The 13,510-nt window shown below is 39.8% G+C and overlaps 2 protein-coding genes across 2 annotated transcripts; one reads left to right on the forward strand and one right to left on the reverse strand.

Annotated features, from left to right (window-relative positions):
- Positions 1 to 515: 515 nt before the first annotated feature.
- On the forward strand, positions 516 to 10,407 carry fam151b (family with sequence similarity 151 member B). Its single transcript, XM_022668250.2, has 6 exons — positions 516 to 718; positions 1,870 to 1,995; positions 2,087 to 2,246; positions 3,785 to 4,002; positions 6,195 to 6,330; positions 8,991 to 10,407. The coding sequence occupies exons 1-6, from the start codon at positions 604 to 606 to the stop codon at positions 9,139 to 9,141; spliced, it is 906 nt and encodes a 301-aa protein (XP_022523971.2). The 5' UTR covers positions 516 to 603; the 3' UTR covers positions 9,142 to 10,407.
- On the reverse strand, positions 10,385 to 13,009 carry ankrd34bb (ankyrin repeat domain 34Bb). The gene is made up of 2 exons (XM_022668249.2): positions 12,613 to 13,009; positions 10,385 to 11,934 (listed from the first exon to the last, which is right to left on the reverse strand). Exons 1-2 carry the CDS (start codon positions 12,813 to 12,815, stop codon positions 10,425 to 10,427), a joined length of 1,713 nt encoding a protein of 570 aa, XP_022523970.2. The 5' UTR covers positions 12,816 to 13,009; the 3' UTR covers positions 10,385 to 10,424.
- Positions 13,010 to 13,510: the final 501 nt, after the last annotated feature.

Consider the following 13,510-nt stretch of genomic DNA (forward strand, 5'->3'; position numbering starts at 1 on the left):
ATTCATTAAGACATTTTGACTCAGTGTACATTTAAATTCTGTAGTAAACTAAAAATCATCAAAAATAGATTTTTTTTTCTACTTTCGCTTTTACTTCACTACATATTTTGGATGAGTTTAATACTTGTACTCTCATACATTGTTTATGTGCTGCATCAATACTTGTTACAGTTAAAAAATGTAAGGAATTATTATAAACCCACATTATCATTAAAGTCAGAGCTTTAGATAATCTGAACTGCCACCGGATTTGATAAAGCTGCTCATCACTGAGTGAATCAAGCTGATCTTATAAGAAGACATAAGTTATAAGAAGCTGTAATAAATACACTAATAACACAGTACTGTAGTTTTACTTTCAGTACTTCATTTTACAATAAACTACATCCAGTACTTAAGTAAAAAAACTGTTGAATACTTTAGCACTACTACTTCAGTGTGGAGCCTAAAGAACACTTTTTTGATAGAGAACTTAAATTACTTGAAAAAAAAACTACATTTCCCAGAATGCCACTAAAAGGAAGTGCGTCCTTATTGCGGTCCGTGTAGAAAGTACGGGTGTAAACACTTCTCAGGAGCGTGTTTGTGAAACTTTTTAAACACATGAGAGTAAATAAACGCAGTTTATATGTGTCCTGTATCTGCGCGGGGGTTTTAGTAGTAGCTGTGAGCTGGACCGCCGTTTATCTGATGTCTAACTCGCCGCCCGGCGCCTCAGGTAACGTTAGGTTTAGTTCCGTCAGCTGAACACACTGTTAGCTAACTAAGTTAACTGATTTGTGAGTGAATTATACTACAACTGGGCGTATTTAAGAGGAATTTTGGCTGCAATAATCATATATGTGTGGATTCTGCCAGATATACCAGCTCTGTAATGTAGCTAGCTGCTAAGCCAGTTAATGCCTCTATATATAAGGTTAATACAATCTTATTCACACCTTTCGTTCCACCTTAACTGGCGTAGCAGGAACGAAAAGTTGAAGGACGCTTTTTTAAGCTATTTCCTTATTATTACAGGTGTTCTATCTGACAGAATGCAAATATCTATCTATCTATCTATCTATCTATCTATCTATCTATCTATCTATCTATCTATCTATCTATCTAAATAATTGCATTCTGTCAGATAGAACACTAAATATGAAAATAAAAATAATAAAAACTATTTAAAACACTGAAAATTGCTTTTTGTTACCTTTCCACACTCTCTAACTATAACTTTACATTTTTCAGATATTGAGATTTTTCAGATGTTTAGAACTTTTTTTGCATTATTGTATGACTCCAAATCCCATCTATGCTTTACAAATAATATTTTTTTTTCATATTAAATCCAATTTTGGGGAAAATTACTAGAATGTGCTCAGTGTCCTCATGCTATTAGCATAGCCACCATTTAGGTATCTTTCATGTTTTTGATAATTCTATGCGAAAAACTCATTCCTGTTACTTTCAGTCCTGTTACTCATAACATAAATAATAACAGGAGTGAGTTCCAGTAACAGGAATGAGTGCCAGTAACAGGAATAATTGTCCCCTGGTTTATTGATTTGTTAATATGAGCATTAATTAATGTGAACCACTTTTTCTGATTCTGTTTGGTTCATCATTTATCCATTTTTAATAAATTGCATGATAATAAATTTGATCAATTTCAGGTCTGGGTTTTCTTGCTTCTTGCTACAGCTTTGCACCTTTTAGACAGTTACAATGCACATGCAAATGTAGTGATTTTTTGTCGTAGATATCAATTATTTGGACATGCAGTCAACCATTTCTTTTAAATAAACAAAGGTATATGTAACGTGTATATATATATGTTGTAATTTTGTTATTTAGTCACCAGTTAGTCACTTTTCTCTGCTGCAGGGTCGATGCAGGACCAAACTCTGGACTACTTGCTCCAGAAAGGTGCGATACAGGAAAGGGACGCTGCACATGTTGACTGGTATCATGCAGCCAACAGTCAGAACAAGATCAGCGAAGCACTTCAAGGTTTGAAGCAGCTATTTTGTTGTTTGTTGTGATCTTGCTGAAGTTCTGTTCTCTGAGAATCACCTCTGTTGGTGAACTGTTTGTGTGAAAGGTCCTGCTCAGATGATAGAAGCAGACGTTCTCCTCAGGGGTCGAGATCCAGAGGAACCTATAATGGCGCACCCTCCTAACACAGACAGTGACATCACACTGAAGGACTGGCTGAAAGCGGTGGTGACCTCGGGCAAGGGGATCAAACTGGACTTCAAAAGGTTTGTGAATGCAGCTGGGTTTCGGTTTGTACTTGGGTTTTTGATATAGATAATATTAATATCAAAAATGGTGAGTTAGGATTAACTGTCTGGCTAGGATTGGCCATACTAATGCAGCAGTAGCCATTTTTTCTTTTTTTGTATGTTAGCTTGTGCTAAATATCAAAACATGAACAAGCCACTTTATAATTAACTGCAATAATAAAAAAAAAATAACTCGTTGTTTAAAACTACTTGTCTGCTGACTCGCCTCAGACAGAAGGTACAGATTCCTCCCTCAGACAAAGCACGGTTTTTATCAGCAGACCGAAAAGGTTTTTCTTCAACTGAACTAGAGTGTTAATAGGACCAGCCAAAACCCAAGTGGAAATACAAAAGAATGCAAAAAGTGAGTTTTGCATAATACAGCTCTGGGAAAAAAATAAGAGGCCACTTAAAAATTATGAGTTTCTTTGATTCGACCAAATTGAAAACATAATCATGAGAAAGATGGATGATCACAAGCCATCAAACCAAATTTTTGCACCAGGAGTAAAGGCATAAAGTTCTCCAAAAGCAGTGTGTAAGACTGGTGGAGAAGAACATGCGAAGATGCGTGAATATTGTGGTTAAAAAACAAATAAACGCTCTAAATTACAACATTTTTATTTGGAATTTGGGAGAAATGTTGTCCGTAGTTTATAGAATAAAACAACAATATTACTTTTACTCAAACATAAACCTATAAATAGCAAAATCAGAGAACTGAAGTTAATAGAAGCCTTAGTAACCCATTCACTCTACAGTGGAAAAGAGGCTTTTGTATACAGCAAAGTAATGCAGTTGATATTTAGAGCGATTTCAATGACGCAGCTGATGTATCCTTCCTGGTTATCTACAGTTATTTGCACAAATATAATGCAATGGGAAAAAATAGCACAAAAAATGATGGAAAACATTTCTACCAAGAATCCCTCTTACATAGAGTGCAGCCTAAACTTTGGAACATGGTTTTACTATGTTTTTAAGTTGTAAAGTGGGCCCTCCATATGCATTGGTGTGCCTTGAGCTTTCATGACTTAAGGCAAATGGCGAACAAATCTGTTCACCATTTGTTCTGTCTTGTAGTGTTTTGCTTGATACTCACAAGGGGTGGGGCCAAATAAATATTTTGCAGTCTAAACACTATACTTGCCCCCAATTTGACTTACTGAATTTACTGCTTCATTACTTCATGTGGTGACACTTATTAAATGAAAAGGGGAAGCGTGAAGAATATTGGTTGTTAAATTGTGTGAAAGTGACACTAATAAATCCATAATTCCTGTTTTTTCCTTACTTAGGAGTATTTTATCCTCTGTGAAGTATCATATATAATTGTCTTTCGATATATCAAATATCACAGAATAACATGGTCATATCAATGTTATTTTGGGGAAAGAATTCTGGTAATATATAATTATAAAAATGGCTCAGACTCTCATCATTATAAGTTGCTAGGGAAAGTGTGTAACAGCTGAATTTGGGACAGAACCTCTCCTGCTGTTTCCTCTGTACAGTCTAGTGGCAGTGGCTCCCTCCATGGCTCTGCTGGACGAGGCTCGTGATCAGCTGAAAGGCCCCGTGTGGATCAATGCAGATATTCTTCCAGGGCCTGGGGGCCAAGCGACCCCCCTGGATGCCCAGGCCTTTCTTCAGGCAGTGGCTTTGAGAGCTGAAGGGGATGTGCTCTCCTTGGGTTGGACCACCGGATGGTCTCCAGATACTGAAAACCCAGGTAACATGTCCCTGTGCGCTGTGATGGAAATCCTTATGTACTGTATATCTAACAAAAAAAAACCTTAAAGCCTATTTAAAAGGCATTAAAGGCTATTATTACAAGGTTAATCTTAGGTTGCGACTCAATTGTGAACTAATTACTGATACTAAATATTTTAATGAAGTATTATAAAGTATGAAGTTCGTATTATACAGCTCTGGAATAATTAAGAGACCTTTTCAGTTTCTGAATCAGTTTCTCTGATTTTGCTATTTATAGGTTTATGTTTGAGTTAAATAAACATTTTCGTTTTATTCTATAAACTGCAGACAACATTTCTCTCAAGTTTCAAATGAGAATATTGTCATTTAGAGCATTAATTTGCAGAAAATAAAATAAAAATGTCTGAAATAAAAAAAAAGATGCAGAGCTTTCGGACCTCAGATAATGCAAAGAAATCAAGTTCATATTTTCATAAAGTTTTAAAACTCCAGAAATCAATATTTGGTGGAATAACCCTGGTGGTTTTTAATCACAGTTTTTGTGCATCTTGGCATCCTGTTCTCCTCCACCAGTCTTACACACTGCTTTTGGATAACTTTATGCTGCTTTACTCCTGGTGCAAAAATTCAAGCAGTTCAGTTTGGTTTGCTGGCTTGTGATCATCCATCTTCCTCTTGATCATATTCTAATTGATTATTTTCAATTTGGTAAAATCAAAGAAACTTATAATTTTTCCAGAGCTGTAGATAAAAAGGTCAAAGATTAGTGTACTCAAGTATTTATGATACATACTTAGAACTAGTTGATTTACAGTAGATGGAATATTAGGAGATTCTTGGAAAGGGAGGAGATATATCTGGGAAAATATTGTGGATAATGATAATAGTCTAATAATAGTCTGAAGACTGATAATAGACTGATATTATAGGCTTGTGTCTGTTTTGTGAGGGGAACTGTTTTCACAGACAGTAATTTATGTTAATGTTTCTGAGCCCATGCAGTCATTTCCAGTACAGAATCAATACAGCCTGTTTTTAGTGCAGCACCACCTGAAGATCACCAGCATCTTAGTATAATTTACTGCCTTTTCTGTTACGCCTTTGTATTCTACTATGAGTAAAATATTGGTCTATGAGATTCGCAAATGACTGCGTTCTGTATTTATTGATATTGATTTACATTGTACACAATGTCCCAACTTTTTTGGAATTTGAGTTATTATATAAATCTTATCTTATTAGTGTGTTTTTCTTTAAATAGGACATAGACATAGACATAGAAATATTTCTGTATTCGGCACCTTCTTTTAAGAAAGCTACATCCAATTTTGAGCAACCTCTGAGAAAAACATGACCATGGCTCAATCCCATTTCACCTCTTGGCGTCCTGATTCTTGTTAGGCTTGAGGGACTGGGGCTATACGTGTGAGGGTTATATGAACCTTCAAACAGAAATTTTTCAAAGGCACACTCAAAAGAAAGGGCTATGAGGATCACTGGCAAGATGGCAGCACAAGTGATCGATTCCTCTTTAAAAATGCTGATGTGGATTGGAGGGAACATGTGCAATTCTTCACTCTCCTAGTGTGGGGCACAATGTTAGTGATGGGTAAGGTTTGTATAAATTGGGACTGGGTAATTAGCCATCCAAATTAAGTAGAAAATTTTGATTAAAAGAGACTATGGTATTTTTTTTTTATTATGTTCCTTTAATGTAAAAATGTAATGATGCTGTTTTCTGTCTGTAATTCACACACTAAAATAATATTCTAATATAAAATCTATATAACAATGTAGTCCAATTAGCTAAAATGTTTTTATGTCCATTGCATTGGAAGCCTTTGTGTAACATGTTTACTTTATATTTATATAATTGGTCTTTTTGTTTCACAAACCTGAGGGGAAAAAAAATCACATAAAATAGCTATTACTTTGCCTCGTTTGCTCTATAGTGCTACCATGCCTAATATCTGAGCTGCTGTTTTTTTTTTGTTTTTTTTTCCAAGTGCAGTGGGCGGGGCTTAGCTACTGTTTTATTGGTTTGCAAACGTTTTAATTGGCTGATTCATGGTCTGTTCTGATCTCAATTAGTGTTATGTGCAAAAATCATTTAAAAAAGAATGAAAATACATAATATTAATTGTATTAAACCCAAGGGCACCCAAGTATTGGGGGACCAATTTTCCATCTCTTTATCTGTGGTTTCAGGTTACAGCTGGGAGATGGTCCAACAGATGGAGGGGGTTTGCAGGCCTCTGAAGCAGCCGGTGACGTTCCCAGTGCGAGCAGCTCTCCTGCCCCAGTCCTTCCCTCAGTTACAGTGGCTCCTGCAGCAGTCCGACAGGTGGGACTCTAGATTTACCTCAGCAGTAGTCCATCAGTATGCAGCGTACCGGAGGCTATTAAGGTTAGCTTCCGTGCGCCGCCATCCATTTGCCTCCTAAGAGGCTGTTAGCGGTGAGCCGCTGATTGCCTGCTTGATTGGTTTCGTGTAATGTAACAAAAGCAGTTCATCAGAATGCCTTTGGAGCACTAGTGCTATAATTTGGTGCCTGCTCCTTCTGATGCATTTTGTTTGTGACTGGAATAGAAGCTCTCAGTCGAGCCGAAGGGTGGTGCGTTGGGTAAGGCGGCGGGAGTGCTTAGACGTAACACCAGACTAGTTCTAATACCCCTTCTCCAAACCTAGTGCACTTCAGCGGCCTGTTTTCCCTCTCAAGCCGTGCTCTAGAAGTGACCACGCAACTTAATGCCGTCCTTCGCTGCTGGCCCGGCCAGAGAACACTACTCCCAGCTCTCAGAGTAAATTACTGTGGACAAGCACAGCTCAGAGAAACCCTTCACAAATAACAACATTCATGCAGCGACAGAAATTTAACACGTTTTTATTGTGCAGCTTATGTGCTGATATTCGCTCACCAGATCAAATGGTCATAGAGGATACTATTGTAGATGTACAGGGCTTGGAGAATGAAACTGAAACACCTGGTTTTAGACCACAATAATTTATTGTCCCGACGGACAGTTCTGGTGGAAACAGGAGAGTTGAGGTGCACATTGCAATATTTAGAGCAGAACTGTGCTCTTACCCTGCTAATTGAACCTTCACACTCTGCTCTTACTGGTGCAATAATGTGCAATTAATGAAGATTGCTCCAATTTAGCCATGAAACCTCCCACACTAAAATGACAGGTGTTTTAGTTTCATTGTCCAACCCCTGTGCATTAAGAAGAATACAGAGAACGGGAAAGAAAAAATAAGCAAAGATACATGCAAAAGAAAACCTGTGTTAAAAGGAATATAGTATACCTCTTTACCTTTTTACACAAGTTAGAATAGGTCTATGAACTATACAAAACATATTCATGAAGTTCTTTGCACCAAATCACTCTTCCATAAAGAGATCTTACCAGCTCTATTCTTATCCAGTCTCAGTCCCTTTCAGAATGAGCCATTTAAGGACTCTGTCACTTTTATGCAAATAAGCTGCTGCTTGCCCCACCATGTTTACACTGAGGGTGTACCACATGAACAGGCTAGTTCATGATGAACTGCAATAGAAACACAAAACTCATTATTTGAAAGTAATTACATCTCCCATCTGCTGACTTGCCACTACAGTAGGTAAAGATCCCCACCTCAGACGAAGTCTGCTGTGTACTGTCTGACAGTTCAGCAGGGTATTCCTGAACTGCAGATGATTCACAGAAAATCGATGGATGATTTTTGTTTTTTATGCTTGGAGTTTTTATAGGGGCATTTGAGACCCAAGTGGAAATACAAAAGCACACAAAAAGTGAGTTTTGCGTAATCTGTCCCACTTAAAGATGCACCAACTTATCAGACTTCAAGGTATGTAAGCTATAAGCTTTAAAATATTCAGAGTGACAAAGTAATAAGACACTTAAAGACACCATGACCCTGTTGAATGTGAAATTGGTGCATCTCATATATACAGATGAAAACATCTGCTTGTCATGTAGATTCTCAGTGAAAGTCAAAAAAGGGTTATTGTAAGCCTCTGCTGTCCAGCTGTACAATAGTTACATTAGAGACCATGTGTCTGCCAGTGATGTTAAAGCAGATACTGAGTTAAATTAAACATTAAAATGAAAAATGTACATTATTTTAGTATGAAAATTGATCAACTGACCATAGATTTTATCATTTACAGTTTAAGTTTTCTTTAGATCATAAACATAAGAAAACATGATGGAGTAAAGAGTAAAGTAAAATCTGAGAATGCAAAAAAAAACAGGAATAATAAAGAAACAATATGTAAAAAAAGAAAAAAACGGCGAGTGTGTTAAACGGTCACAAGCAATCAAATTTCAAAACACTGGAGTAAGTTATCTGCTCCACCCCTGTTCCTGAGACTGGCACATCTCGGAATCACTTTACCCATCTCTAATACTCGTTGCATTATTAACCCAGACCACTGAGTATGAATGCAAGCACTCGAAAGTTAAAATCCCTTGTAGAGGTTTTGATAAAGTAGCTAGCTATAGTCAGCTACCTTAGCCGAAGCTTAGTGTTTACCTGTTTGGAAGAAAATTAGCAGCTCTGCATCAGTCTTGTAGTCCTTCTGGGCTCTATGCTGTCATCATCTATTAAATGCATTACCAGTATTTAGTAGTGTTTTACTCTGTCTTTGCTCACAGAGCTTTTTAGACGGATGCTAATGTTGCAGAACAGTGTGTTTGTCTGTTATTGTGTACAAAACCTGGCATGTGGAAATAGGACTGGGGAATGGGCAGGGCAGTGGGCGGAGTCAAAGGCACACATGTGCATCATTAAACTTTGAGTTACCAAAAAATATACAGATTGCTCCTTAACATTTTAGCCATAAAGTCACATTAACCTTACAGTAGTGTTGTCTGGAAGTGTAGATGCTTCTAATGTGCTCAGTCCATGGGCTATGGCATACTGATAACTCTTTATATTCCTCTTTTCTATGTCTCTCTCTCTCTCTCTCTCTCTCTCTCTCCCCATCTCTGTCTCAGGTACACACTGACCGTATGGACAGGCCAAAGTGATGTGCTAAACGTGGAGGATTTGTTACCCTACAGGCAAAACTTCAGCAAGTCTAGGATTTACTACGATCTGCTGGAGTCCCAGATCGCAAAGTTTAAAACACTACCTGGGTACACCTGAGATACCACTCCCAAGGCTCCTTTTGAAAAAACTCTTTTTCAGAGCATTAAATATAGAAGATGTTTTTGTTATTGTGTCTCAGTAGAAGAAGAAAAGGCCCAGGTATGTTAACGGTTTATGGACCAGAAACCGTGTCTAATAGAACAATGGACCATACACTCTACAAACTGTTCTAAACAAAGTACTGTAAATCCAGTGTTTTACAATGGTGATATACACTAATCATTAATAATAATAATAAATGTCTTGCACCCAGAAGGAATAGTCTGACAGGAATGAAACTTGGTGGTAGGGCTGCACAATATACTGTTTAAGCATCGTCATCGCGATGTGCACACGCGCATTACGGCAATTAAATCAAACACGTCATGTTGCAATGTTTTGATTCTTGACACAAGAAGTAGATACACAGCGCTGTCTCTGTGTCTGTGTAAGTGACAGGCTGCTGTTGCCTGAGAAGTGCGAGGGGTGGGCAGGAGTAAACACGAGGTAACCGCATGGCCTCCACATGGTTGAGCATGTGCTTGTAAACGCACATGTGGAAAGCTGTGCACCTCAGTCCGGTCGCAGATATTTCCAGTTACAGCTGAATTCACGATTTTAATAATAAAAAAAGCCATTTAAATGCCTGATTAAAGGGCAGATTACTGTTGTTTTGCTGGTTTTCCTCGGGTTTTGAAAAAGAACATTGGACACATCATCAACACTCCTGTAAACACCTCTACTGCAATATCTGCAGGAACAGCATGATAATATTCAAGCTGCATGGGATTGATTATCACAGGACTCCATTAGGTACATCTACAACTCCATGCTGAGATGTCTGGCATGTTGAGTTACACCTTAAGTATTATATATATATATATATATATATATATATATATATATATATATATATATATATATACTACTTCTGTACAGTATGTGTAGCTGAATAAATACTTTCCCATATCAGTCTAAAGGTTTAATAATTGATTGTTCCTGATAAACGTTATGTTCCTTCTGAATATCACTGGAATCTGAAACTTCCTTCTGGGTGCAACAGTTTTTTTGACATTGAGTTTTTGACACAAACATTAAGATTATCAAGGTGTCTAAGCACACTAGCACCTTCCTCACCAGGTACTGGCAGTAAAAATGTTACTTATTTGATGTCTTGATTTTTAATTGTGAAATATCATATAGGACAGGTAGACTGTGGAAAAGCATTACTACACATCAACACACAACAATTAAAATGTGCAATAAAGTATTTTTTAAATAAAATTTGTTATTCGCAGTGATTACTGTCCAAAAATCTCCCCAAAGTTGACCAGGCGCTTCATCTGCTCTGTTTGCATGGAGTGTCTCCTAAGCAGAGTCTTCTTGGCCTTCAGATCTCGGGGAAGGCTTGGGGCACAAGGCACAAAATGCCTTGAACCTGGTACAGTGGGTATATTCCCAGCTCCAGTGGCAGCACCAGGCTTCGTTACCACGTTAGCCGATCCAGTGGTGTTGGGGTTAACTTTGATATCCGGGATAGGTGCGTGAGGATTCAATGGCGGCAGGTAGCCTGGTCGAGTCTGAGAGATGTGATCCAGCAGAAGAGCCCCAGAGCCCCTGCGTTCCATCATGGCAGGGCTTCTCCTCTGGACGATGGTCTCTAGAGACTCTCTGGAGCCAGACAGGGTGGAGGATCGACTGGAAACCAGCTTACGCTTCTCAGTCGCCCCTGTTCCGCCTCCACCTGTGGCTCCAGCCTTGCCAGGCTCATCGGAGTGCTGGCTCCCAAACTGAGGAAGCTGAGAGTCTGAGCTGTAGTGGTCCATGCCAATGTTGCGGCGCCGGACCACATTCTGCAGGCTAGACACTGCAAGGTTGGGTAGGTTGTCGGCGTCTTTATCCACGGGAACAGGTTCAGTTGCTGAAGACTCTTTGAGGAGGTTCTGGTGCGAGAAGGAGTGTGGCAGGGAGACACCATCGTAGGACATTTTCCGGCTCAGCCATTTTGCTTCCTTCACCATTTCCCTTTCAGATTCAGCAGCTTCTTCCAAGGCTTGGAGTAGACCTGTGGCATCTTTGACGTCAATGCTTTGGTGACGAGCAACTGGTGGAGCTCTTTGATGAGGCAAAGGCTGATGGCTGTTGAAGCCAAACGAGAGCTCTTCTTCTGGAGTGATATCCAAGAGCTCCTCAGTGAATGAGGAGGCCTTGCTTTGCTGAAGCAACAGAGATGGAGGGATCTTCAGCCAAGGTTCAGAGTGGAGTCGCTGGAGATGCAGAAGCTTGGCAACACCAGTGGATCGCAATGGACTTGGGTTGCGTGTGGGAGACCCTGGTTTTGAACCAGAGGTTGAGCCCATCCCATGGTTCTCCATCAGGTTCAAAAGGGCATTCTCTGATTGGCTTGAAAAGGGGGAGGCGCGAGGAGTGCACAGCTGAATTTCTGAGGGCGACATGCAGGCAGCTGGGGCGCAATACAAGCGATCCTCTAGATCTGGTGGTGGAGGAACATTCAGGTATTGTTTGGTCATTTGTCTCCCAGAAGGCAGTTTGTCTGTAGTGATGATGATGACCTCCTTGCCTCTGGCCTTACAGGCATCCAGCAACACTCTAAGAGCTTCTTTGTCTCCAGCATTAACAGCGTACACCAAAGCCGAGGAACCAGAATGATCCTCCAAACTTGGGTCGGCTCCACAAGACAGCAGCAGGGAAAGAACCTCCTCTCCAGCCCGCTCCATACAGGCATGCATTAATGCGGTCTTACCAGATTTGTCCTGAATATTTGGGTCAGCACCACTCTCCAAAAGATACCTGGAGAAACAAGAGAAATAGAGCAGTTCAGGTCAGGTTGAATGCCAGCCTTTCAGATCCAGGTTATCACTCTTCAGTCCTTGAATACCCTACTCATAAATGCTAGTGGGATATTAAATTCTTCAGTTAATAAACTTAGCTTGGTAGAATAGGCACAATAAGGTAGGTTTCAGCTGACAACAGGATTCTTTAAAAAAAAAAACCTGCTACAGAGCTAGAGACAGAAGTAGGCCAGGACTAGGCAGTGCAATACCAAAAGTGGACCCCTGATCCAGCAAATGAACCAATTAACAACTGCTTCTAAGCTTTTTCAGCTTGTTTATCACTTGCTCTTTCGTGCGAAAATATCCTGCCCAAGATAAATCTTCTAGTTCACCGTAGAGTTTCTTCTTCCTAGTTCTCACTTCAAGTTTATCCTGAAAACCAAATCCAGAGTAAATACTGTGTTTCCTCAGCAGAACACAGTGCATTCTCAGACACGCCCACAGATGTCACGGTTCCTGCTGAGGAACCTAGTATTCTGTGGATCCTACTGTGAACCAACGCTCTTGGTTCCGGAAACTACTTTTGTTGGTGGAAACACGGCGAATGGTTCAAAATTAGGTTCGCGAACCAGAACAGTGCCGGTTCCACGTCGGTGGAAAAGCACTATTAGTGAACTAACTGAGCAAGACATACCTGACCATCTTGGGTTTGGGCACACTCTGAGCATCAGTGTGGTGGGTCTTGCAGGCAATCATCAGCGGTGTCTCTCCACGCTCATTACTCTCGTTAATATAAGCCCCGCCCTCCAGCAGCAGTCTTGTCAGCCTCAAACGGGAAAGATAGACGGCCTTCAGAAGAGAGTTGCCGTCAGTCCGCACCTCTGTGGAGTCCTCCATGACCACGTGCTGTTTCAGAGAGGCTGATGACCCTTGGTTTAGGGGGTCATTGGTCACTGGAGGATGTATGAGCTTTGGGCATCTGTATGTGGGACACAAAGGGCAAAGAAAGAGGGTCAAGAGTATACACTTATTATCCAAAGAAAAGTTGCAAACAGACAAGAGAGTTAAGTTGTAAAGCGGTTTGGAAGGAAGGTAAAGATAAAGGATTTGTTGGTTGTTGCCACCAAGACAAAAGAAGAACTCGTCATCACTGAAGATGACCCACTGCCATTCTGAGTGACTCCATGACAGTGTGAATTAACTACCCACCAAGTGTTAATCCTGTTGGTTGAATCCTTCTGAAAGAACCGGCTTTGTTTATTGTTAGCATGTTAGCGTTCTAAATTAAGCAGATTCCCTAAATCAGTATTCACACTCTGTCCCTCGTATACAGGCAGGCAAAGACTGACGTGAAGATGTTTGTTGTGATGACCATGTAGGTGGCACGTCAAAATGGTACTTGACAAGCAAGACGCTAGAGAGCTGCCTTGGTTATCTAATCCCATTACATAAGCCTCTTTATTAGATTCCATCAGTGCAAGGTTGTTTTTTTTTCCTCTACTTTTTCTTTCCTTTCCCTTTGTGTTCACCAAATTGAATTTTTATGTGGGAAATAAAGTGATGTTATGTACATAACCAGCTCTATGCAGTGT

Source organism: Astyanax mexicanus, chromosome 22 (assembly GCF_023375975.1).
Source record: "Astyanax mexicanus isolate ESR-SI-001 chromosome 22, AstMex3_surface, whole genome shotgun sequence".
NCBI classification, from domain to species: domain Eukaryota; kingdom Metazoa; phylum Chordata; class Actinopteri; order Characiformes; family Acestrorhamphidae; genus Astyanax; species Astyanax mexicanus.